This window comes from Alosa alosa, chromosome 15 (assembly GCF_017589495.1).
Source record: "Alosa alosa isolate M-15738 ecotype Scorff River chromosome 15, AALO_Geno_1.1, whole genome shotgun sequence".
Classification (NCBI taxonomy): Eukaryota; Metazoa; Chordata; class Actinopteri; order Clupeiformes; family Clupeidae; genus Alosa; species Alosa alosa.
The window spans coordinates 26,295,300-26,322,069 of record NC_063203.1 but is presented as its reverse complement, the minus strand read 5'-3'; the positions used below and the strand labels follow the sequence as shown (position 1 = coordinate 26,322,069).

Here is a 26,770-nt window from a genome sequence, read left to right as displayed (position 1 = left end):
CTGTTGTCCTTTTACTTGTACTTTGAAATTTAGCAAAGGGTATCTGTACTTTTACTCAAGTAATGAAGCTGTGTACTGTGTAGAACAGGACATACAACACATTTACCTCCCCTGGATATTTCCAATGGTACTGCTTTTATAAATTAAATCTTGATCAGTTTAGCCTTTTTTTTACAATACTTTACAAAAATCTCCTCTTTAATGTCAAAGTGAAAGCAGAATATTTATACTAGTATACACACACACACACACACACACACACACACACACATATATATATATATATATATACTGTATAGCGAGCTAGCTCTCTGTTTTGTTTGAACATCAACAGAAGTGATGTTACCCAACATCGCTTAGAACGCCAGATTCCATTTATAAAAGCAGTAAAAGGGGAAATATCTAAGGGGGTGAATACTTTTTATAGCCTTCAACAGGAATGTACTAAGGACAACTTCACTTTGCCACAACATTGACCAAAGTGACCTTCATAAAGGCTGATACATTTTAAAATAGCCCTATAAATATCTGCATAATATGTAGCTCAAATAAGTATAATGTGTTAGCACACAATACATAATTGTAAATTTTATCTACATTTGTACATTCATTAAACACCTCTTGATCTGATTCTCTCTTCACTAGTTCTTTGTCTTACTGTCACTTCAATAGCTGGTAAGTGGAGTGTTTCTCTATTTAAATAATCCTGACAGTTCTTTTTCCATCTTATTCAGTTATGCATGAACTATATTTCATTAAAAATTCTTAAATGACTCCCTCCTCCAGGTCAATATTCCACTCCCTCCATCCGGCTCATCTCCTTATATTCAACTGTCTCACCTGGAGAAACTGTTCGTATCAGTTGTGGTGGGATTAATAACTGTCAACACAGTTATTGTTTATGCAGAAATGGTGCTTCCATCATGAGACAGTTCTGTTACTACCAGTTACAGAGCAGCGTGACCTTTACTCATTCTGTTGTGGATGCCTCTGACACAGGCAGATACACATGTGGCCTCTGCTCTGGCTTCTGCAGGAGTAGCTCCATCAGTATCACTGTGGGTGAGTGAATGTGAAGTCAGGTAACCTACACCCTGAAAAATGGAAGGACACAGATCTGCACTAATATGAGTCATATAAAGCTAAATGATAAAGCGCTATTATTAAAAATGTCTTCACTTCTAATAGGGTAACCCTCTGCTGTGATGTTTCAGCTGTTTTGATTGTTTGTTGCACCTTCTTTCATTTCCAGTTGTACTACAGAAGCCAAGTCTTTCACTGGAAACCAGCAAAGAGGTTTCTTGGGGTCAGTCTGTCCAGATGAGGTGCTCCATCTCTACACAGCACCTGGGTGGTACATTCACTCTACAGCAGCTCTCTGGGTCACTTAGAGAACTAAACAGCTTCTATCAAAACTCTGCCCTCTTCACCATTCCTCAAGTGGACTTTATCCACAAAGGAGACTACTACTGCTGGTATCGAACAAGGGTTTCCAGTCGTAAATTCACATCCCCGCAAAGTGATACTGTCAGCCTCTCCGTAATAGGTAATGTGATTATATGTCATATTTCAGGTTTTTGTTAAAGGTCGTATCAGCGATTGCGGGTAACATCACTTCTGTTGACGTTCAAACAAAACAAAGAGCTAGCTCGCTACTTCCTCCCCCTCCCTCCCGTGCAATTGAAACTCTCCTAAACACACATCTTGTCGGTGATTAGTTGGAACACTATTTATTTTGGTTTTGAGTGGTTGGTAGCACCAATTGTTTTTGTGTACAGATCTCAGAGCCTAGGCTGCCTACAGGGATTCGTATTTTGACGGCCTGCTTATGGGGCGGGCAGCTAGCGGATAGTGAGGAAAGATTAGATAAATGTGATAATTTATGTTTGGGCCTGCAATCGCTGATACAACCTTTAGTAATGTTTTCTGATATCAAACGTCCACTGATAAACTGGCCCCTTCCCCAGTGGTGCTTGTGCAGCCCAACATCTCTCTCAGTGCCCCAGATGGAGGGCTGTTCTGGGGGCCTCAGGGGCCAGAGGTGACCAGGGGCCACAGCCTCTCCCTCATCTGCTCTACTGAGCCACAGCACCAAGGAGGCTCCTTCCACCTCATCTTTGATGGGTCTAACAGGACCAGGACTCAGCTTGCCATCAACCACTCAGCCTCCTTCTACATTCCTGAGGCAGACTACTCCCACCAGGGCAACTACAGCTGTGTCTATGAGGTCACTGTGTCCAGCCACACCTTCAATTCAACACAGACAGCACCACTGACAGTCATCGTAAGAGGTATATTGGAGACTTACGTACATTTGTTTGTTTTGCTTGCTAGTTTACTTGCCTTGTTGCTTTGCTCTTACAAACAATTTGCTGTTCCTCTTCCAGCATCCCTGGTTCCCATTGTAGCCGGAGTGACTTCAGTTTTGTTTCTGTTTGTGGTGATTCCTGTCACACTCTGTCTGGTGAACAAAAAGTGCTTGACCAACATGCCCCAGGGGAACAGTGGCCCACAATGTGAGTCTGAAATCATCATCTTATTACAGTACACGCTGTAGCTGTTCTTCGAAAACTAAAAAGTTATAATTATTCTGTGTCTAATTTAACCGCTTAGCATACAGACTTTGATCAAGCATTACTGCATTTGTTCAAGCATTACTGCGTATGTTAAAAAAACATTTTTTTGTTTCGTCATCCCTCTACATCCATCTAACCATCCATCCGCCTCCGTCCATGTAGCATCATTCAACCATGGATCTGTCCATAGACATCCACTTATCTATATCTATTTCTAAAACGGATAGTTCCGGTAATTGATTATGATTGGCTATATTCAATATTACTGCGCTACCATAACTTGATACAAAAGTTAAAGTAACTGCCTCTCAACGTTGCTTGGCAACCATTCAGGTAGAGGAAAAATATATTTCTTGGCGGAAGAATGACTATCTATGAATAAATCATTACATTTCTCGTTGCTGTGCAGCCTGGCTAACGTTAGACCACATTAATTTTCTCGTATCTGAAACGTGGTTTACGAATGCCCAGAGCCGTTTATTGGGCGCTCCGAATGTCTATCAAATGCGTCTGTACATAGCACATAATGGCTTCGGTGTGTCGTCATCGTCTTGCTGCCCTCCCTCCGTTCTGTGATTGGTTCCTTCGTTGAGGTGAAAACGAAGTCCATAGAATCCAGGCTGCCTGGATAAAATCACACGCGTGAGGAAGCATGGGAAAACCCAGGCTAGTTGCTGTGCCCTTATTTTATGGAATCTTGCCAGATACAGTATCTCACAAAAGTGAGTACATCCCTCACATCAACACACAGCCATTCATGTCTAAACCGCTGGCAAAAAAGTGAGTAGGCCTACACCAGGGTGGGAATTTCATGGCTGTCATTGGCCCTTGAGTTCAGTAAGGTGACAGCTTCCTCTGAACCTGCTGGTTCGGGTGTGGAGAGACCTGTAACTCCTCCTGGAGGGGAGTGGGGTGAACAGTCTGTGGTTGAGAACAGTCTTTGATGATCTGATGATGCGTTGGGCAGTTTTCACCTCCCTCTGCAGTGCTTTTCGGTCGTAGGCAGAGCAGTTGCCATACCAAACTGTGATACAGTTGGTGAGGATGCTCTCGATGGTGCAGCGGTAGAAGTTCACCAGGACCTGAGGAGACAGGTTGTGTTCTTTAGTCTCCTCAGGAAGAAGAGACGCTGGTGAGCCTTCTTGATCAAGGTAGAGGTAGAAGAGAAACTTGAACTGGTGACATGCTCCACCTCAGTCCAGTTGATGAGGATGGGGGTGTGTGTGCTAGCTTTTTACTTCCTAAAGTCCACAATGAGCTCTTTGGTCCTTCATCCCTGTAGGCTGTCTCATCACTGTTGCTGATGAGACCAATCACCAATAGTGTCGTCTGCAAATTTGACAATGGTGTTAGAGCCATGTACAGGTATGCAGTCGTAGGTGAAGAGGGAGTAAAGGAGGGCTCAGCACACGCCGGTGTTCAGGGTGAGGGTTGAGTGGGTGAGGTTATCTAATCTAACAGACTGTGGTCTGTTGGTTAGGAAGTCCAGAATCCAGTTTCAGAGGGAGGTATTGACTGAGTTCACTGAGTTTGGTGATCAATTTGGAGGGGATAATGGTGTTGAATGCTGAACTGAAGTCAATGAACAGCATTCTCACATAGGTGTTGCTTTGTCAAGGACAGGGCAGAGTGAAGTGCCGTGAAGATGGCTTCCTCTGTGCTCCTGTTCTGGCGAATAAAGTAGTGAATAATGACATGTGTTTAGAGAACTCCAAAGCTGTGTTCAAGTCAGAATTTGACCAGTGATGACCACATTTTTGCCCTGGTCCTGTGGTCTGATTAGACCAAGATAAACATATTGGGTTCAGATAGTGTCATGCGTATGTGGCGGCAACCAGGTGAGGAGTACAAAGACAAGTGTGTCTAGTCAATCATGGTGGTGGGAGTGTCATGGTCTGGGGCTGCATGAGTGCTGCTGTCACTGGGGAGCTACAGTTCATTGAGGGAACCATGTATTGTGACATACTGAAGCAGGCCATGATCCCTCCTTCGGGAACTGGGCTGCAGGGCAGTATTCCAACACGATAACAACCCCAAACACACATCCAAGACGACCATTGCCTTGCTAAAGAAGCAAGGGTAAAGGTGATGGACTGGCCAAGCATGTCTCCAGGCCTAAACCCTATTGAACATCTGTGGGGCATCCTCAAACGGAAGGTGGAGCGCAAGGTCTCTAACATCCACCAGCTCTGTGATGTCATGGAGGAGAGGAAGAGGATTCCAGTGGAAACCTGTGAAGCTCTAGTGAACTCCATGCCCAAGAGGGTTAAGGCAGTGCTGGAGAATAATGGTGGCCACACAAAATACCCATTTTCACTTGGGTGGCCAGCGGTTTGGACATTAATGGCTGCGTGTCAAGTTATTTGAGGGGACAGCAAATCATCACTGTTATACAAGCAACACTCACTACTTTACATTGTAGTGTGTCATTTCTTCAGTGTTGTCCCATGAAAAGATATAATAAAATATTTGCAAAAATGTGAGAGGTGTACTCACTTTTGTGAGATATGTAGTAACTGATTGTAGAACAGCTAAGGGGGGTTTCAGGCACTCCGCTAGTGCATCGTGCACACAGTTGCGTTCCGTCAACGCATGCCAGTGGGTGTTCCCGACGGTAGCTAGGTATGCAAATGACTTAAGGTATAACCGTAATTTGATTGGCTGGAGCCGTCTGTTGTTCGCTTATTCGTTTTTTGATCGGCTGGTGCCGTCCATCGGTGCAGCAAAAGTATGTAAAGTGAACGGGATGTGTCTCCAGCACTGCAACGCACACAACTGTGTGCGGGAGCCGTAACAACACCCCTTAGCAGTTGTAGAATCAGTGTAACCTACGGCCTCTCGGGGCTTATTGCTTAAGTCCATCTCTCCAGATCCATCCAATTATCTACATCCAACCATTTATCTGTCCATCTATCTACATCCATATCCATCCTCTCAGTCTCATTCACCCATCCAGCTATCTCTTCACAAGCTTCATTGCGCATTGCGCCTGGTGCTGCAATGTGCTCCTTGAGTTTTCTAGCTGTGTGTTAGTACTTATCATTAATCTTTCTTACAAATGATAATTGATGCTTATTATTTTTTTTCTTAAATTTAACATGTCGTATGCCAGTGGTTCTTAAACTTTTTATCTGGCAACCCCCCCAAAAACATGGGCCAAGTCTCGCGACCCCCTTCTCTCTAACCGGCTGAATTTGGTTTTGAAATGTTGTGAGATGGGCATTGGAAGCAGAGGCAGAAAACGTCTTCTCTCATAGGCTATGTCAACATCAAAGTCATTGTCAATGGCAGCCTTTGACTAAAAACCTTTACAAAAATGTCTTTAATCCAGACTGCAAATCATTTCACGAGCCCTCCAATATTTTTGGCGACCCCCAGTTTGAGAAACCACTGTCTTATGTTAAATATGTATTGTAATCTCACTCCTTTTGAACAGGCTCTGTGAGCACAATTGGATTCCACAGCGGACCAGGTGGCTCTAATGAAGATAAGAGTATCTATATGAACACAGTTGTGTGTGCTGAGCAGAAGGATCGTGGTAAAGACTCTGATGGTGATATGGAAGAAGTGTATGCGAATGTAGAGAAGATTCACAACTGCTCAACTGCCATATTCAGTGATGTTGAAGTGGATGACATCTACCAGAACTATTACTGAGATTGCTATGTTTTGGATTTCATAGTGGCCTTGCAGATCAATCAAACCTTGGCATGTGTGTCTTACATAGTCTATTGAATATAACATTCTAAAATAATGCTTGCATGACATTCACATCATCATATTATCACTGCTGGTCTTTGAATAACATGTTAGCTATTATGTTTTTGCTGTTGACACCGTTCTAGATGTGTTTGTATTGGGTAGAGACTGCCCTCTGGTTTGCACTGGAATGAGCTACATTCTGACTGCACCAAACAATAATTTCCACCAACAACACATACATAACCAGCAAGGAGCAATTTGACAAAATGTTTATTGAATTCATCTTTAAAGTGTCTAATCAATCTTCAGAACTCCTCTCAATCAACATTTTTTGGTCATCGAAAAGACCCACATAACCACTGTAGCACTTAAAACATCACAGTGTTTTGTTCCCAAATAAATAAAAACAAAAAAATACTGACAATGACACAAGTAAAATATAACACCGCCACCTACATCACATACATTCACAAGACTTAAAATTATTCCTTGTAGTAAACAAAACAGTTGTACATGATCTTGATCTTCAGTTAATTAACTGAATTGATCTTTGAAATCCATCAGTTCATTTCACACAATGTGAGATGTGGATATGACATTTCTCAACTCTATTTTGTTGGAACTTTACCTCCAATAGCTGCAAGTAGCAGCAACGCAAAGTAACATTCAAAGCCAATATTACGTTTTTGACCTTGCTAGATCTCCTTGAAGAAAGCCATTAAAACATTAAAACCCTGAAACAACAGAACTGTGTTTTATTCACACTATATAATGGAACAAATTAACAGACTGCATGAAGATCGCAAACGCTTTTAAATAAAAAACACTGCTGCTTTGTGGTTTCCGAAGCTTTGGGGCGTAAACATAGGATGAACTGAGCATGCTTAGCTTACAGCATGCAGTCCAATAGCAACCACCTTGTTGCACACCACTAACCAGCAGGTAATCCCGACACCACCTGAAACACACAAAGTCAATTCGGGGTTACAATTTAGAGTCTCTCCAATAACAAACAGGCCTACAGTATATAGGCCATGGTTATACATGCTGTGTGGGTAACAGAACGTTTTTTTTAAATCTCCCATTTCATTTTAATAACTAAGCACATTCAATTAAATGAATATATGATATACATTTCCCCAAAGCCTTAACATTATTGGATGGTACAATAATAAAAAGTATATTTACATTTTACACTTTTAAAGGACCACTACGAATAACCAGAAGCTCATGTCATAAGATTTTTTTTAAGTGGCTGTATGAAAGGAATTTACCACTTTCTGAGGTCCCCTGTCTAGATTTGGCATCATCTTGAAATATATTTAGATATTATACAATCATATGGAAGTCAGGTAACGTAACGCACACCTGTCCTTCACACTAGCCGCACAGGCTATACAATGTGTTTCTGCGGACCGGGAAGCGGAACCTGGAAATAATGTAAGGAAAGCCTCCACAGTACAGTGCAAGAAATGCATCCTGCCGAATTGTATGAGTGATATCATTTCTCCAACCAAGATTAAGTTCTGATGTTCTGATGGCAGGCCAGACAGTTTGGCCCCAGGTGAGGTTTGAAACACCAACGATCATAGAATGGGTTTTTGGGGGTAAGCCATTGAGAACCATCCCAGCCAAAGGTGTGAGGTTAACTCAATTATCAAATACATACGACAAAAGGTTATCTTGGTAGAAGCCAGATTAATTTGCATTGAGACCAGCATATAATGACTTGAGTTGGTAACTTTTAGTTAGTTCATTGAGACAGGACAAAGTAGTTCACCCAGACAGGACGAAGGAGAGAGAACTCCAGAGAATATGCCGAGAGCAGGCATAGGTTGAACCTTTGTGAACTTTTGTGAACCTTTCTACCATTTTACACTGGAATAAACCACTTTGCTGTATCAATCCGAAGAAGAGAAAACCAAATACATTGTTAAGAGACACCAGAAGGCATGCATCAGTGCCAGAGTTTCTGTAATTGGAGTCTGCAATGCAAACAAACACCCAAGAGATGCGTTTTCAGTTGCCTTTGTGGCACACTACAGAGTTCTAGGGATGCGTATATCAGCCTTATCAGCATCGGTCAAAATTTGCCTGGTTGACTAGTATTGGCTTATCAGAGCATAATATGCCATTTTAATAATGGTAGTTAGTGGCTGATGTTTATCTGTTTGTGTACATCACATCAATTCTGCTAAATGTTGTGTTATGCGTGGCCTGGCACATGCAGAGATATGTTACATGAGGGTGAAAGGCTGGAAATGGTTCAGTCGTGGCCTACTTGTTAGCGCTTCGGACTTGTTACCGGAGGGTTGCTAGTTCGAACCCCGACCAGTAGGCACGGCTGAAGTGCCCTTGAGCAAGGCACCTATCCCCTCACTGATCCCCTGCTGCCTGTTGTTGCAGGCAGCTCACTGTGCCGGGATTAGGGCCTGTCCACACGGAGACGCTTTTTAGGTTAAACACAGAGGTTTTGCTTCGTCTTGGCCGAGCGTCCAAACGAATCCTGTAAACGCACTGCCGAAACCGCCTTTTTTCTGAAACCTGGTCCGAGTGGAGAAATCTGAAACCGTAGCCTGTTTGAGTTCGTTTAGACAGCGAAACCGCACATCCTGCTTGGGTATCGATGATGTCATCGCCACACCTCAGCTGCCCTGGACTTGCACTTATAGTATTGCCTAACAATACTAGTTTTCATACATGACATTACCTCACGATTACACTCCGTTAAGATAAATATCACAACTGATGCTGCGCCCAGTGCCGATAGCTTATGACTTGGTGGACTGAACACTGTTTTCCCGGTGTTTTTTATGCATTCTAGCTACTGTCAGTGACGCCGAGAGAACTTATTAGGAAAGTGCGGTGTAAGTTTAGGCTACATTAATTTGTGCGTAGTGCCAGTGTCATTAATTTATTTTACATGTCTTACAACATATATACATGCATTCACAGTCGAGTGAAATCAGATATAAGCATACAAAGATGCTTAGAACTCACGTTACGCCGATGGTAGCACACTGAATGCAAATGCACGATTTGATGCAGGCAAAAGTATTGACTGTTACTAACGAAGGTTTTATAGCAATATTATAAATGTGGCGACAGAATAGCCTAGAACTTGGGTAAGCCTTGCGTTTAGTAGCCTAATTGCGGTGATAGCCAAAACTAATGTGAATCACGGACTATCCTACAACCAAAGAAAGTAAAGGTGATTAGTAGGCCTACCTGCGTTAGCCAAATAAAGGACGGGACTGCACCCTTCACAAACCGTAAAATAAAGTTTATTAGTTTTACAGTTGACAGTTCACCATCAGTCCACACAAACAATTCTGGTTTCCTTGCACTAGCCATTTAGCCTATTCTGTCTGTTTTAAAAGCGCAAGTTTTGGTGAATTTCTGTAAAGACACAGTGCCACCTATAGGCCTGGGGTATGAAGTAACGATGTTGAGTCATGTTGAGATGGATCCGTTTGGGCCTTAAATATTCTTGATACGGTTCCAGGGAAGACGGAGGAAAAAAAGATCGGTTTGGTACGTGTGGACTAGGCCTTAGTGTGTGCTTCACCTCACTGTGTGCTGAGTGTGTTTCACTAATTCACGGATTGGGATAAATGCAGAGACCAAATTTCCCTCACGGGATCAAAAGAGTATATATACATATATATATATATATATATATATATATATATATATATATATATATATATATATATATATATATATATATATATATGAATATTTTGTTTCCCTGCCACTAAAGGCAAGGCAATGCAAGTTGATCTATATAGTGCATTTCATACACAGGGACAACTCAATGTGCTTTAAACAAACAAAAGCAAAGAATAGAAAATAGTAAAGGGCATAATTAATATAAAAACAAAGCACACAAACAAATAAAAAAAATATTGGCATCGGCATCAGTTATCGGCTAAACTGTTACTTAAAGGAATAGACCTCTCCAGAATAAGTCCAGCCTCCTAACTTCATTATCCATCCAACTTCGGGTGGATTGTCTATGGGAAATAACATGGTTTTTTGAAAGATCGTACCTGTCAAACTCTGTAGGTGACAAAGTAGAAAAAGCTGCTGGGCAGATTGGCCTACACACTTCTGCCATCTAGTTTCCACTGGATTTTTTTTTTTTGCCGTTTAAGTAGTATAGTCTATAGTATACTACTTAAGCGGCAAAATCAAAAAAAGTGGAAACTAAATGGCAGAAGTGTGTAGGCCAATCTGCCCACCAGGTTTTTCAACCATACCTACAGATGTTTTACCGGTATGATATTCAAACGCCATGTTATTTCCCCATAGACAATCCACGCCCGGAAGTTGGATGGATACGGAAGTTACGGAGGCGGGACTGAGTGTTTTTCTCTTATTCCGGATGCCGCCATTTTGAGTTGATAGCACTGACTTGTACAGTTTTCCTCAAGATGGCGGGGACTGGAAGTTGAGTTTAAGGTAATGTACTGACTTCATAAACAGTGCTCTTCTATATTTTGTGCTTCTTATTGAGCAAGAAATACTGATTAACTATGTAGTTTGTTTGTTTTTACTTCTGACTACTCCTTTAAAACATCAATACCAGTATCAGGCCAAAATTACACAATCAGTGCATTCTTACTGAGTGCGTGTTTGGGAATGCTACACTGGATTCAACATTAATTAAAAAAAAAACTTTACTGTCTATCACATAGTAATTTCATTTTTTCTTTGGTTAGAGGCTCAAGTGCTTTGGGTTAGAGGGAGCATAAAAATACCCATAAACAATTAATTAATTAAATTAGTTCATTAACTGATGGAAGCAGCTGAAAGGAATGGCGGAAGGATCCTTAACGATGGAATTTGTCTTTCTATCTACTATGCAACTGTAAAGGTCCTAGAGACGGGTCTGAGAGGGACCAGTGATACTGGATGCAGGCCTGATTATTCTTGTGAGTTTTTTTTTTTGCTTCTCTGTGTCAGAAATTTGCACCAGGATGCAATATTAAATGTGAGGACTGATTCAATTAGTGATTGGTATACCAGTATATCATTGTTAAAAAATATACAATACTACTTTAAGTTCTGTTTATGACTGCAAAAAAACAAAAACAAAAAAAAACCTGGAATTGTTCAACTGAAGCAGCAGCTTGCAGAAAGGGTGGGGGTACTTCTATTTGTTTTCACTAACAAGTACTCCACCGAGTACTTGTAGTTGGGAAGGACTGAACCGACCTTGGGCTACATTACCTGCCACTCCTGTAGGGAACGCCACCAGCCGCTCCAGTGGGGCGATCCACTTACTGGGCACCACGGTAACCGGGTCGGCGTAATACTTCCAGATGAGTGAGATCATGAGCACAGCCTGGCAATGCAGTAAACGAAAACATTTTTAATCAACAAAATATTTATTATCGATTTCCTACCATTCTTACCCTGCTGATGAAAAAAAAAAAAATGGACTAGGGCCATTCCGTGTCAAATCAGACAGAATCCAGGAAAATGGTTCCCCGATTGTCTCAGAAGTTTATCTACATAATGTTTGGTCCCAAACACCTGTCAAATATGTTTTTTCACCCTTGACTTTTACAATTATTTCACTTTCAAAAATGTCTTATTTTGGAAGCCATGTTTGAGCAACAATATCTCAAAAAGTTTAATTCCTAGCCTGGTCAAACTTTGTAGGACAGAAAACAAACATGTCCTCAGTATGAATTTGACTCTCCATTAAAAGTTTGCACTACATACCTAATGATTTTATATAATGCCCTAGATTTGGACCAAAGTGCAAAGAGGGTAATATCACATGGTACCAATCAGTATGTTTTTTGCAAGTACAATAATATTAATGTTGTTTCAATATTTTGCCATACAAACTTTGCCATACATCTGATTTGACACAGAATGACCCAATACCTTTTCATATTGGGCACTGAAATACACTCTTTACAGTCACTGAAATAGTTCAGATAAATTAACTCTAAAGGCTTCATTTATTTACTAACTCAAAAGCCTGCTTCTAAATTAAAATGCCACTACTTGTCCAATAGTATAGGACGACATTATGAACCGATTCTCTGGTCCCTGGTGTAAACTCAACAAAACCTTTGAGAGAGCTACTGGTGTGAAAAGGGTGACTACTTCATCTCCATCTTTTAGAAGCACCAGGTAGCACCAGTAGGTAACCTGCCTTCTATAGCCTGACCAACCTGAAGTATGTAGAAGACTATGTTCACAATCCACTTCATTTTGGCTTGATGTGCAGTTCTTGACTTCACTGTAGGGGAAAAACTGTTTTAAACTCTCCAAAGGACATTTCAGAGAACAATAATATAAATACATAATGCACTTTTATTGAATATTCTTTTTTTAATATGGGGGAGATATGTGATGCAGCAAAATAACAAAAAGGGATAATGTACTTCATTATACACTTCTGAAATGTATGTAAATGCAAAAGGCATCTTTGCCAATGAAGGGGTTAATAGATCCGAACTCAGAGCAACTCCTTGTGAACAAAACCTAACATGATTCCCTGGTGACCTACTCTAAAGCATCGTTTGCTGAGTGCTAGAACCCTCTTGTTTCAAGGTGAACATGCCATGAATACAATTCTGCGTCATGTACAACAATGTTTGCGGAGTTTTTCTTTTATTTGTTTATTACTAGGATCTACAAATAAATTCAAAGATCGTTATCTTAAATGCAGCATTGTCCAAACAATGTAAATGAAAAAGTTTCATTTTCAAGACGATGCATTTGCTCCTACGTCTTAGAACTGATTCTAGAAAAAAAAAAGTAACAACTGTAGCCACCTTGAGTATAGCTGTCTCCAGCTTATGAACGGTCTATACTGTTTGTCTGGCTTTTCCCCTATACACTTTCAACTAAAGCTGTTCAGCTTCTCCGTCTTCCTGTCGTGGCCCAATTCACACAGTGCACAATATGGCCCTGGTTCATCATATACTGTACAAATCCAAGGGGGGACCCGACCCGACCCCCCCCAAGACATTCTTTTGGCAAACTGATGCATATGCAATGTGCCAGACAGTGGTCATATGGAGTGGGCAGCCCTCAATCCCATCCCCATAGCTTATGGATCAGCACACAGGGGATGAACTGAAGGACAGCAACAGGCAGCAGCTGTGACACCCGCCAAAAAAAAAAAAAAAACAACAAAAAAAAAAAAACACCCGTTATTTAAGAGTGAACACTGCAACTGTTATCCGAGACCCACCTGCTGCTCTCCACACATGACATGTGACAAGGGGAAGCTGCTGTTAAACAAACTTTATCCCCCCCAACCCCCTGCCACATTTGTCCCTTTAGTCCTAAAGGAATCAATCCAGGGAACATTGTGGAAGCTATATGGGCTCTGGATGGTTAGAGCAACACCTGGTCTGCAAAATGGACCTTTGATGTTCACGGTGTGAACCTTTCCTTGAGTTGATCTCATGTTGCTGATGTGAAGTTTAACAAAACGTACAACATAACCTCATCCGAATACAACCACCTTAAATAAAGGGGGGCTTACCATGGGTCTTCAACATGTTTGTCATCTTGTTGATCTTGCGCTCTAGACGCGCATACCTGGCAAACTCATCCATCATGCTGATGGACGAGAGCTCCTTCTTCATTTCCTGGATCTGGGTGCGCATCTCCATCTCCTGTTCGGCATCCTTCTGCAGCACCTTCGATAGCTGTAACCAAAAAAGACACGTCAACTGCTCCTCTCATCTAATGTTGATCAGCTCAGTTTTAGCTGCGTTGGTTTCACCAGGGGTTATTTAGTTAAAGCGGTTACTCATATTAATCCGAGTAAAAAATTATCCGAATATTTGGAGGTTAAGTAAGAATTTACCACGTTTAAATGAAAATACTTCTGAGCTACATTAGGTTGGCGTGCCGATATGGGTAGCCTACAACCAAATTAGGCCTATTCTTTTCTTGAATAGGCCTAATGATATAAAAATGCACTCGTATCTGTCCTCATTAAATATCTTCCCCGGGCTTTGATACCGTGTTAATTTTGAGCTAATGGTAGAAGAAGAAAACGCGTTTTTGGCTCTTCCAGTTTCAATGGATCTAGACGGCTACATCTAGATGAAAGGAAATGATAAGCTATGATCTTAAATTCAGAGCCTACCATTATTCTTTTTTAAAAACATCGAAAATGTGGTCTTGATTTTAGGTGTATGGGCACGCAATCGTACACAAACAGCACATAATCACATGCAAACGGTTCTTCTCTTCAAACTATTTGTCTAAACATGGTGGATATCTCCGAGGGTTAAAGTGTACATTTTTTACTTCGATTGTGTTCATGTGGGAAAGAGGGTTTTGTGATAGCTCTCTGCCTCACGCCAATATTGCGGACACAACCGTGTATCCAATGAAACGACTCGAGAAAATTTAAATCGAAACGCATCTTCCATAGGGTCCTTTCTATAGACTCTTCAGTAGGAGTCGACGCTTTTTGAACAAACAACTTGAGGACCACACCTTCGAGCCTATAGGAGTGTACGCTGAAAAGAAATGCAGTCATGGGTTGCCATTTGCTTTTGTGTCGGTGCAACACGAATAGGCTATTTTGGCTGATTCACGAAAATGTAGCATCGCAACGTTACATTTCTCATATGCTACATTTTAAACACTTGTTAATTCTGTAGGTTACTACTTACAAAAGAGGAAAAGCTCGGCAATAGTGTTTTGACGAGGTTACACAAAAACACAGACCCCAGTACCAGGAACCAATTGTACCCGGCAGCCATGTTTGCTGTTTATCAACGTGATCACACTGTAATAAGAATGGGAACACCCCCAAAGAAGCTTGGCTATATCCACTCCGCTATGTAACACTGTGAGCACGACCAAAATAGTTGTATATAATTATGTGATCTCAAAATGATTAAAATGAACAAGCGTTTAAAAAACGATTTCGAACTTTTGGTTGCAATTCCACAAATACTTGAGGCAAACCGGAAGGACATGGTCTACCTTTGGAGGCTAATTTGGGGGGACGCGTTTGTGCACCATCATGTTATTTAGTTGGTTTATTTTTTCACAAGATAAACCAGAGAAATAATGTATGGTCCCAGATAAAATTGCGTTAAACCTGAAAAAATCTCAGAAAGCAAGGGCTACTGATATAAGCAACTGATTGGCGTATTGACCTACCCACACAGGTATCTTGCTTTGGTTTGAAAATGTGTTGCCAAGACCTTTAAGCCAATCAATGGGAAAAAGGGGCGGGGAGTAGGTTGCCCGTCAGGTTGGTGGTATAATGAATAGAATATAGAGAGGGGGGATCCAATCCGGTTTCAGCTAGTTTATGTTCCGATAGAACATTTATGCTAGCTACACTGTGTTCCAAGATACTGTTAGAGTCTTACTGAACCCATACAGCAGTACATTGTTAGCCTGCTGCCTGTGCTGTGATTAGGTGATCTTCTTTCCTCTACCTAAAAAAGTAGGCTACAAGTTTAGCAGCCATGCCGAAAAGAAACAAAGTAAGTTACAATGTATACAGAATCTACTAATCTAACAAAATTTCTATTTGCATGTATGTATCTTCTCCGAATACATTTAGGCTAACATATAAAATTGTGCAACAATTGCATGTGCATGGTCTCTTGCTTGATACATTGTAGCATATTTTCAGTGAGGTGTTTCTTAGCTCAATAACCTAACAGGCATTGGACTGGTATCCTAAACTGGCGCCTTTTTTCTTAGCGCTGTGGGATATTGAGGGGGGTATTTGATCCATAGCTACTTCCTTGCATGCATACAAATCGGTGACATATAGAAATGTATTTATTTCAGTTTAGCACATCTGATGAAGGCTACTTAGTCTATGAGCTCGAACAAAGGGGTGTAACCCATAAGCCATAGAACATGTTGCTACTCTAGGGGGATAAACCTGCACCGAAAAGCTTCCCTGTGTGTGTCTGTTTTTTTTAATAGGACACGTTGAGACAACGACCCGTATAAGACTTTAGCTATTTTTTTTTTATCAGGGGAAAACTTTTATCCTCTAAGTCTGACCGTGTCTGTCGTACAGTGGTAAGTTTGCAGTTTGTCGTGTGCAGTGAAGCGTAACTGTTATGCGCGAGTCCCTTTGGTTCCTGGAGAGGGTACGGTGTCATGGCTGCCCTTGCGCGCAAGAAAAGAATGTGACTATCCTGCATCCAAATGATTTGACTGGGTTTTAAACGAAGACAGCTATACGGTGTTACTGCCTGGGCTTGAAAACGGGTAAAAGCAGACAACTATTGACCCGAATTTCCCCTTCGTATGTTTTGTCGGTGCGCATTGATTTTCCTCTGGCAACCCAGTCAGATATGGTATTATGCAATTTTGTCCACCAACATTGCGCCGCTAGGATCGCCACCAGCTCGTGTGATAGTTATGTTTTTGAAAAAACATATAGCCTAGTGAATGTTCTATAGGACCAGCATACATTTCAGCGAATGGCGGGAACACAAAGTAGCCTGGTTGACGTAGCAGTAGATGCTTTCATGCAACAAATCCCTGCGAATTGCTGCTGAATGAATTCGGTGCGTAGAGGCGGAGCTGCCATTCCCCTCCTCTCTGTGTACAGTATCAGCCAGCAGTTCATGCCAATTTTGAGTATGGTTATGTAGGCTATAGCTGCTCATCATTTAATGGCGGTGAGACGGGTCCACGTAGGGAAAAGGCAAAAAAGCACTCAGGGGCTGTAGTGAAAATACCCAACTGCTTGTCTACCATCCCCCACCCATTTACAGATTACATAATTCCCAGTAACTTGGAGTGGGGGGATGGGAAGCGGTGGTGTGCCCCTCCCCCCTGCCGAATTCTACACACCCACCCACGAGTGTCTGAAATTACTATGTTACATTTGTTTTGGTTTTTCCCTCTCTCTTCAAACAGGCTAACAATGACGCTGACGTCGCTGAGGTCAGTATACATGCAAAATATCTGCATTGCTCCAATTACTATTGACAAATAAAAACATGTAAATGGTTAATCAATGTAAACATTGAGATAAAGGGACTTATTGTTCTATTGCCCCCACCCCCTTTTTTTACAGCCCAAGAGGAGGTCTGTGAGACTCCAAGCCGTAAGTACAATATCAGACAAGCTAACTTCGAATACATTAATGTATTAATATCTAAGAAAAAATAATAATCAGCAACTGGACAATCCCCCTATATAACTTAAAATATGTGCAACATATGCATTTATGTATGTATTTAAATGTATGTCAGTTAAATTAATATAATCCTATCACTATATTTTTTTCCAGAAACCACTGCCAAAGTCACCTGAGCCGAAACCAAAGGTGAGCATCTATTCATATACAAAAAACCCCCAGCTTGTCATTTCTCATTGATTCTGTAAACATCACTCTAATATGTATTATAATTTTTATTTTTTTTATTTTTTGCTGTTGTCCATTCTGCAGCAGAAGGCCCCTGCTAAGCCCAAAAAGGTGAAGGAGGTGGAGAAGGCGAAACCGGAGGAGAAGAAGGAGGTGGAGGAGGAGGCTGAGCCCGAGGCAGAGGTTGAGGCACCAGAGGAGGAGGAAGAGGAGGAGGAGGAGGCGGCACCCGCCGAGAACGGAGAGGCTAAAGCTGAAGATGTGAGAGATGCATAATGTCCTGTATAGATTAGGTGTATATAATATGTATGTACATATATAGGTGATCATGTACTTTTCCTGTTGAAAATAACTTATAAATAATGGATAATAACAATGAAGTTGACATTTAGCTGTGATATAGATACTTAGGTGATGAAGTACCTGTCCAATTTGAAATAACTATTGGTGGCATTCCATCAAGGCATTCGGCCCTATAAATAAGAAATAATACAATCCCATCAATGTTTAGCCATAAAACACTGATTATGAATTATCACACACTGTTTGAAATTAGTGTTGATCAGCACTGAGCCAGTGGTGAAGACACAATTCATAACTGGTTATTGCTTACCAACCAGTTACTTTCTGCTAATATGATTATAGACAAAGCTGTCAGTTGAGTAGTTATATTGTAATCAATCCTGTATACACACCTTGCACATATTGAGATCACATCAGAGACGTGATCTTATTTCTCACAATCACTGTCCTCTGTATCACTAGGAGGCCGCCGCCACAGAAGAACCTGAACAGAAAGACGACGAGGCTGCCGAATAACATCACCACAATACTCAAAAGAGCTCCCCATACCTCTTTTCTTGTACAATTCAGAGGACTATTTTTATCAACTATTTTCTAAAAAAAAGCAGGTTTTTTAGTAGCTCCAAGTAGTAGAAACACATTTTATAGAAAAAAAAACACAAAAAAAAGAAAATGCGTTAGGAGAAGGATCTCAGAGTATCCTGATTTTGTTTTTGTTTTGTTTTGTTTGTTTTTTTAAGCTCCTGGACAGGAGTGGTCATTGAGTGATCTGTGTTTCTCTTATTTTGTTCTTTCATTTTTACAACTCTGTATTGTTTCAAAGAGGGGAGGGAGTGGGGCTGGTTGCAGCATAGAGGCCATGCGACCATGCCATTTCTTTGAGGAATCAGTTTTGTTGAAGGGGGAGTTTTTGCCTGAGAGACTAACATTCCATAGGCTTTATGAGGGACTGTGTATGTAACCTGTATCGTAAGAGGGCGAAGGGTGGGTTGTATACGATATTACATTGTTTGTTTTGTTGTTTATGATTGGGTGGGCAGGGGTTGATTGTTTGTAAGCTGTGCTCTATGAATCTAAACTCTCTTATCCATGCAGTCTTCTGAATCAACAGCTTTGATTGATCATCCTGTTACCCTAGTACTGTATCATTCATCAGGCTTTGTGCATAACACATAATGACTCTGTTTGGTGATAGCATTGCAATAACATTTGTATAGCTGCTGTGAACACAACAATGGTTTTCATAATTTCTGTATGCAGTATGTATCGGTACTTGTTAAGGATGACAAGAATGGAATCGTGTTTTAGCCAAGCTAATGACATGAACAACATTACAGTGTTACGGCTATAGCTAACTGGTGAGCAAAATGACTATTTTCACTTGAACATACCAGCAGTAGCAATATTTTCCCAAGGGTTTTAGGTTTGAAGTACAAATGTACAGTTTCATTTTTTTTGTAGCTGTATCTGTGTAATGATTGGTATGAACATACCAATAAAATGGTTGTAATTTCCACAGTGTCTGTGAAAATGCATGGGTGGTTGGGGTAATGGTAGACCAGAAGCTGAAAATGATGAATCTCCAGAATGCTGCAGGAGGAGAAAAGGGTTTACTTCTGGTCATTTTCATATATCACATTCACAGTTTGTGAATATTCAACAGCTTCACTGTAATTTGCATGTGCCCATATTTACATGGTCTAAGGATCTGTCGTGACCAACATGGTGGACTGAAGGGTAGGCCTATACCATGAAATAAAACAAGTGGTATGTTGAGCCTATAGCTATCAATTTTGTTCACGGTTTAGAGTGAACAGCTGACATTTTTAACACAACATTAAGATTTAAAAGTTAAAAGAAAAGCCCACCAGGAACGTTTGCCTCTGTCAAATCTGAATCCACCTCAAGCTTTATGCTCAATGTATCACTAATGTTGCTTCGCTGTATACTTAGTGAGCATAATATAACTTTTGTATTTGGTTGTAACCAGTGCCTTGTCTTCTGCTTGCCTAAACCTAGGGTAATGCTCTTTTAATGAGTAGGCCTAGCCTACATTTCCGTTAAATTAACTGGTGATCATTTGACCTATAACACCTGAGTAAAATAGTTTACAATTTATTATACCAGATTGTCCAAACAGGTCCACCAGCAATTTAGTCTAGGCCTACTAGAATTAAAGCTCATAATAAGATGTAAGGCCTGGCTTTAAAGCTATCTGCCACCAACCAGAAAAAAGAACCACAAGTGCAAAACTCATTTTACTGGGGAAATTATATATTTTTTTTACTTATTTGGGAATTCAGGTAAAACATCAGTTTTGTGCCTGCAAGGCAAATTAAATGTTTTCTTTTTTGACTCGTTTACATTAGTGGCTTTATGTAGCCTATTATGCATTGTTGACGTTTCGGTGTCAGGTTGTTATTATGCACTAGTCTGTTCTGGAAACATGCTTACATGAGCTAAATCGTATAAATATGGATTCATGTTGGCAAAATAATCATGTTTACCCATAGACTTACAGTCTATGTGTTTACCACAATGCTGAGCTTTAGCTATGGGTCGCCATTGTTTATGACGTCACCGCCAAGTTGTTCGACCTTGTCGAGAATACGGTGTATCAAAGCCGCTAATACCAAAGCACAAGTTGTTTTCGTGTTGTAGTTAAATAGCGTGGTCGTGTTATATTACAAACAATCACAGTAGGGATCTGCGTGTAGACCACTTCGAGCGGGCACCTTTTGTTGCAAGACAGAGGAAGGGTATGTCGTCTCCCCACCCCCTGTTTCCTCTGCTCTGGCGGAAGTAACTCATAAAGCTGAGGCCTCATCCTTCCAATGGCGGCTGCTAGCTGGCTGAATAGAAAGCGGGAGCAACTGTGGAGGGGGTCCGAGCAGTGGAACCGAAATTAAATAAATATATCACACTATTTTCTAGACCTAAAGTTAGTACCAAAATTGTATATCCCGAAAGCTATGGCCGATTCAGTGGCCAAAAATGGAAATATTTCGCTCCTTGAATCGGGTAAGCTGTACAAAAGTAGCAACATAGATTCACAGAATTTGCTAATATTAGTCATTCTTTGATTGATATTCCATCTTATTAACCATTTCCTTCTGTCCACTTACAGAGCTTTATTATCTTATCTCACGGTTTCTGACAACGGGTCCTTGTCGGAGAGCGGCTGAGGTGAGCTGGCTCGCCGTCGAAGCTTCACTCTGTATTGTGTCTTGTATGTTGTTGAATTGCTCATGTAGACCTCTCTGAGACATAGTTTAATGTGTTGCAGGTTCTTGTGAGCGAACTAGAGGAATATCAGGTGTGTAAATATCGTCCCAGAGCACAACGGTGTCGCTTTTCTTTGCATCCCTGCCCAGTGCAACAGACGTAAACTTGCCTTGCTAGCTCCGGCTACTTCCCAAATGCTTCTGTGTGACTTTGACACAATACCTCCCAACATCAGTCAGAGAAAACAAAAATAAGACCATGTGGTGTTTGTGGAACTTTAATTTGTACATCCAGTTGTATTTGGAAAGCTAATATAACGACCTTTCCCCTTTAGCTCCTTCCCCGTAGGCTGGACTGGGAAGGAAATGAACATCCAAGATCTTACGAAGACGTGGTAAGTTTATTTGCAGATTTTGTATCAGGTATGCTTTAATTGTTTTGTATTAATAGTCGAACAATTAACACCGACTGTATTTTTTCTGTCAAGCTTTGATGACTTTTAATATCTCAATGCTTTTCATGTTGGGTAATGTTATTCTTTAGCTTTAGGCCATGCACTATTCTGGGAGAGGGAATTGTTTTTATCTTTGAAATATGACCATCGGGTCTGCGGAAACGTGTTTTCACTGTCTCGTATTATTTAGTGTTGTATTGCAGATAGGGTGGGGATTGAGCAGTTTAGGGTACATCAAGTTCATCCAGTTAGCCAATCCGGACTCCTGAAACACTGTCAGTTCTTTAATTTGCTTGCAACACGCTTTGTGATTGGCTGTGTTGGAGAAGTGTTTTGCATGCAGCGATCTGCTAGGCGACGTTTGTTTGCAAGAAATCGAAAGATCTGACATTCACATGAACTGTCAAAAATGACCAGTTTCAAACGTCTCGATATAATTAAGAATATGTATATTTAATTCAAAGAAGAAAAGACAAAATGCTTATTGTAGCTCCAAGCTCTTTGCTAGGATATACATGTTGTGTTTGTGAGGATTTAAACTGTGACCTGTACAATATCCCCTACCTACTCACATTTTATAAAAAAAAAAATTAAAAAAACCCTTTCGTTACAGGCCTATTATGGCCATTCGTTTCAGAAAATTCCTTTAAATGTGCTAAATGAAAAGTAAAATCAACACTCAACACACTTGAGGCTATGAAGATTTCATGTGCTTTTTGTTGTCTTGTAGGTTGCAACAAACAGGCACATTGCACCGGACCACTTGTTGCAAATATGCAAGCGCATTGGGCCCATTCTTGATAAAGAAGTGCCGTCCAGTGTGGCGGGAGTTAGCTCGCTGCTGGGCACTGGGGGACATTCGTTACTCCGCACATCAAAAGGTGCCGTTGGCTTACTGCTTCTACACAGTTTGAAATAACATCTGTAGCCTTTTGATCTTTCTTGACACTCAGAAGGGATGATTGGGTGACTGCATATTGCAAGCAGCAGTTATTTTATGTGCATCTTTGAATCTAGTCTAGCCCCAGGTCCAGACGTCCCCTTGTGGATCATGGTCATTTTGAAGCTAATAAATGTGTGTCCAGTCTGTCGGGACTGTTGGCTTTAGAGTTTATAATCCCCCCCCATTGTAAGAGTGCACAACTGCTGGGGTTTTAACTGATGAGTATGAGTGGTGCACATGTATACAGCCGCACATCCCAAAGTTGCCACATGTCCATATGCCAGTTGTCACCACTCTTGAGGGCATTCGTATGTGTTGGGCAAGGGCTTCAGCTGCAGACTGAGAATGGAAAGAGATTTTTTTTTTTTTTTTCTTCCCCTCTGTTTTCCCTCCCGCTCTCAGATTGCGGTGTCGTGAAGTGGAAAGGCTCGTCCTTCGCTGCACTCCACAGAGGCAGACCACCAGAGAGGCCTTCGAGTTACAGAGGCGCCCCAAATTTAGGTGAGTACTTTTGTGGTTGCTTTTTGGTTCAAACACGCTTTAATGTTAATATTGCATCAGTATACATCATAACATTTGAATCAGTAAGATCGAAGATGAGTTTTGTATCCTGCAGGTTGTGTTTAGTGAAACATCATCTTTAAGCTTCCGCTGCTGTGCAATAATGGTTTCTGGTTACAGAGTCTAATTATCGGTTCATTTCATTTGAGTTTTGTTGATCTTTCATAAAAGAGGGACCTTCTCTTAAGGTTCTGTGTACATGTTCTGTAAGTGTTGTGACATGAGGACAGTGCTAAAATAGTCATCTCCAGCAGGAGACCAGACAGAAACGGCACTCCTGACGGTGCATCTCAGCCGGTAGTATTTAGTGTGCAGAAGACAAATGAAGAGGCATGCTCATTTACAGCCGCTTATTTGGGTTTTGAGAAGTAGCTTTGGATTAGCAGTGTTGGATAAGAGACAGCTGGATCTAAATTAGCTAGGATTTTAGGGGGCACAAAAAGTAATGGAGCCTCCTGATTAGCGTCATAAAGCTATGCTAGTAGTTATTCAGTGATGGAGAGACTATTGTTTTGGATATTCTTCCTCTGTCTTTAACCACAGTGGTTACTCAACAATGCTCTTGGGAAATGTAGTCCAGATATTCAATTGTAACATCTATGCATACCCAAGTGCTTATGACTAAACTGAGAGTGAGCATGGTGGTTTACATGCTAAATGGCAAACAACTGAAGTTTAGTTTTTACCTTGAATGCTTGTGTGTGGGCGTGAATGTTTCACCTTGTGTATATTTGAAACTGGGATTTTTGGGTGCTGTTGGTATTGCTGTGGTGCCAGAGGATGCCAGCGAGCAGGGCTTTGCCGTGGTGCCAGGGGATGCCGGCGAGCAGGGCTTTGCTGTGCCCGCTCTGTCTGTGTTGCTTTTTCAGAAGCTTAACACGCGTTTGTCTGTTCCTGCACAGTGGAAGTATGTCGTGGGAGAGAGTTGACCGGCGCGCAGAGGTTCAGCTCCGTGAGCCCCGTAAGCAACTATCAGCACATGAGGATGCACCGAAGGATCCTGGGCCACCTATCTGCCGTCTACTGCATTGCCTTCGACCGCACCGGCCTCAGGATCTTCACAGTGAGTGTCTCAACAACAACAATAACAACTTGCATTTATATAGCGCTTTTCAAGACGCCCAAAGCACTTCACAGTCTCGAACTGGCGGTTTCGCTTTTGGTTTGGGCTAGCAGTCTGCACATCTGCACCCTGGATGACTCCGGCTAATTCAAATGTGCTAACAGGTTCATCTGGGTTGAAACAGGCTAGCATATTTGTAAAGGTTAATGAATTGTGCTGTATAGATGAACTCTTTCCTTCACCATTTAACCTAGTCTCAAGCCACAAGGCTTTCCTTTCAGTTTCACCTGTGGTTGAGTTGACTTTGCGCCTTCCTTTCAATTTCATCTGTGGTTGAGTTGAATGTGCGGACCTAGTTTTCTGAGGGGGGTCGTTTGTTTTTAGAGCTAGGACTTGTTACTTTGTCAAGTCAACTTTATTTCTATAGCACATTTAAAAACAACGGAGTTGAACCAAAGTGCTTACAAACAAACATAAAACAATGACAATGGTACAACAACAATATAACATGGGGGGGGGGAAATAAATAAATAATTGAAATAATACACAAATTGGTCAAAAATAAAATAAAGAATAGAGTGTGTGTGTGTGGGGGGGTATTAAGGTAGATTAAAAGCTTGGGAGAAAATGAAAGTCTTTAAGTTAGACTTAAAGCAGTCAATGGTTGGAGAGGACTTAATATGTACAGGTAGACTATTCCAGAGTTGGGGGGCAACAACAGAGAAGGCTCCATCACCCTTAGTCTTAAGGTGTGTTTTGGGGATATAGAGAAGATTCTGAGATGAAGACCTAAGTGATCTTGGAGTGCTGTAAGGAATTAGTAGGTCACCTACGTAACTAGGTGCCAAACCACTGAGGGCTTTGTAGACAAAAAGTAAAATTTTAAACTTAACTCTGCTCCACAGGTAACCAGTGCAGCTTAGCCAACACAGGAGTTATATGCTCACGTTTCTTAGAGCCACTTAATAATCATAGTAATTTTCAGGTTCTAGTTGACCTATTCGTTGAATAATCATTTTGGATGGTCTCCCTCTGAATTTTGTCCAGTATTTGAAAAGGAGACCTGAGGATAAAATGTGTTCGAAACAGATTATATTATATTAAATCTTTATGAGTTTTCTTGTGTAAAACATGTTCCATTTGACCATCTAGGGCTCAGACGACTGTTTGAAGTTCTGGTTGTGTCCTGCGGGTGTAAAACATGTTCGATTTGACCATCTAGGGCTCAGACGACTGTTTGGTGAAGATTTGGTCGTCATTCGACGGGCGGCTTCACTCCACGCTGCGGGGCCACTCGGCCGAGATCTCGGACCTGGCCGTGAACTTCGAGAACACTCTGATCGCCGCCGGCAGCTGCGACAAGACCATCCGTGTGTGGTGCCTTCGGACCTGTGCCCCCATGGCTGTGCTGCAGGGGCACACCGGCTCCATTACCTCGCTACAGGTACACTTCACCTGGATCTCGCCTGGGTAGGGACTGAGTTGCGCCCCCAGCCTGGATGGCTCAGGAGAAGCCCGCATGGGGAAAGCCGTAGTGTAGTTGGAACGTCAGCGTCACAAACCATAAATGACCTCACTGTCCACAGGGATCCAGGTTTGAGTCTGACCGGAGGTCATTTCCTGAACCCACCCCTCCATCTCTCCATCCAACTCACTTCCTGTCCTCTTTTCACTGTTCTGTCTATTAAAGAAGTATAACTATACAGAATATAACTGTAATGACTAATATAACTTTAAGAAAAGGAAAGGCCTACATCCAGATCCTAAATCTGGAGTTGGTTCTATTTTGGGACCAGCACCTATTTTATGCGACACTTTTAGCAAGTTGAGTAAGAGGGCAATAGTATGTGATCTTGAAATTGGCTGAAATTTGTTTTTGGCTTTGTTTCTACTCCTTTTTAGTATGACACTGACATGAAATGTATCTAATTTTTTTTCCCCCCAGTTTTCTCCATTTGCCAAGGGCTCAAAACGATATATGGTATCCACGGGTACTGATGCAACAGTCTGCTTCTGGCAATGGGATGTAAATAATATCAATTTCAGGTGAGGAAATGTTCAATCACGATAAACTATACATCAAAACAATACTGGAGATACAGTATGTATCCTAGTTATCTAGACATCTGGAGATGCAGTCTGTATCCTAGTTATCTAGACATCTGGAGATGCAGTCTGTATCCTAGTTATCTAGACATCTGGAGATGCAGTCTGTACCTGTATCCTAGTTATCTAGACATCTGGAGATGAAGTCTGTGTCCTAGTTATCTAGACATCTGGAGATTCAGTATGTATAAGTGTGTGTGTGTGTGTGTACCATTTCTGGTGGGTTGCTGATCTGTGTGTGTGTGTGTGTGTGTGTGTGTGTGTGTGTACTATTTCTGGTGGGTTGCTGATCAGGAGGATCCAAGACCATGATGTTGGTGAAAGCTAATCTTGACTTGTCTTCTGTCTTGTTTTGCTCTGAAGTGATCGGCCACATAAGTTTACAGAACGGCCCCGGCCAGGGGTTCAGGTGGTTTGCTCGTCCTTTAGCCCAGGTGAGCCACAACAGTCACATCACCTGTCCCCACTGACATACCTGTGTAATTCTGTT

The 26,770-nt window shown here is 41.4% G+C and overlaps 4 protein-coding genes across 6 annotated transcripts in view; 3 read left to right on the top strand and 1 right to left on the bottom strand.

Moving 5' to 3' along the window:
* Positions 1-949: 949 nt before the first annotated feature.
* On the top strand, positions 950-6,408 carry LOC125308854. Its single transcript, XM_048265474.1, has 5 exons — positions 950-1,062; positions 1,253-1,546; positions 1,968-2,291; positions 2,388-2,516; positions 6,013-6,408. The coding sequence occupies exons 2-5, from the start codon at positions 1,321-1,323 to the stop codon at positions 6,231-6,233; spliced, it is 900 nt and encodes a 299-aa protein (XP_048121431.1). The 5' UTR covers positions 950-1,062; positions 1,253-1,320; the 3' UTR covers positions 6,234-6,408.
* A 123-nt stretch (positions 6,409-6,531) lies between these two features.
* get1 (guided entry of tail-anchored proteins factor 1) lies at positions 6,532-15,208 on the bottom strand. Of its 2 annotated transcripts, none has more exons than XM_048265490.1 (5): positions 14,945-15,208; positions 13,798-13,963; positions 12,473-12,540; positions 11,514-11,628; positions 6,532-7,236 (listed from the first exon to the last, which is right to left on the bottom strand). In XM_048265490.1, the coding sequence occupies exons 1-5, from the start codon at positions 15,032-15,034 to the stop codon at positions 7,163-7,165; spliced, it is 513 nt and encodes a 170-aa protein (XP_048121447.1). In that variant the 5' UTR covers positions 15,035-15,208; the 3' UTR covers positions 6,532-7,162. The 2 variants fall into 2 exon arrangements, with proteins under 2 accessions (XP_048121447.1, XP_048121448.1); XM_048265491.1 differs by lacking the exon at positions 14,945-15,208 and adding an exon at positions 14,410-14,849.
* Positions 15,209-15,565: 357 nt separating this feature from the next.
* LOC125307818 (non-histone chromosomal protein HMG-14-like) lies at positions 15,566-19,442 on the top strand. 2 transcript variants are annotated; one of them, XM_048263899.1, is made up of 6 exons: positions 15,566-15,772; positions 17,175-17,201; positions 17,335-17,364; positions 17,551-17,586; positions 17,713-17,886; positions 18,391-19,442. In XM_048263899.1, the coding sequence occupies exons 1-6, from the start codon at positions 15,755-15,757 to the stop codon at positions 18,442-18,444; spliced, it is 339 nt and encodes a 112-aa protein (XP_048119856.1). In that variant the 5' UTR covers positions 15,566-15,754; the 3' UTR covers positions 18,445-19,442. The 2 variants fall into 2 exon arrangements, with proteins under 2 accessions (XP_048119856.1, XP_048119855.1); XM_048263898.1 differs by having other exon boundaries at positions 15,571-15,772; positions 17,710-17,886.
* A 1,352-nt stretch (positions 19,443-20,794) lies between these two features.
* Positions 20,795-26,770, top strand: part of brwd1 (bromodomain and WD repeat domain containing 1) — a 31,482-nt gene continuing 25,506 nt past the window's right edge. Inside the window, exons 1-10 of the mRNA XM_048263900.1 lie at positions 20,795-20,949; positions 21,056-21,114; positions 21,215-21,244; positions 21,488-21,547; positions 22,338-22,488; positions 22,953-23,051; positions 24,014-24,174; positions 25,397-25,618; positions 26,120-26,220; positions 26,644-26,714. Of these exons, the coding sequence (XP_048119857.1) occupies positions 20,901-20,949; positions 21,056-21,114; positions 21,215-21,244; positions 21,488-21,547; positions 22,338-22,488; positions 22,953-23,051; positions 24,014-24,174; positions 25,397-25,618; positions 26,120-26,220; positions 26,644-26,714 (1,003 nt within the window). The 5' untranslated portion in view covers positions 20,795-20,900. The remainder of the gene's footprint in view (positions 20,950-21,055; positions 21,115-21,214; positions 21,245-21,487; positions 21,548-22,337; positions 22,489-22,952; positions 23,052-24,013; positions 24,175-25,396; positions 25,619-26,119; positions 26,221-26,643; positions 26,715-26,770) is intronic.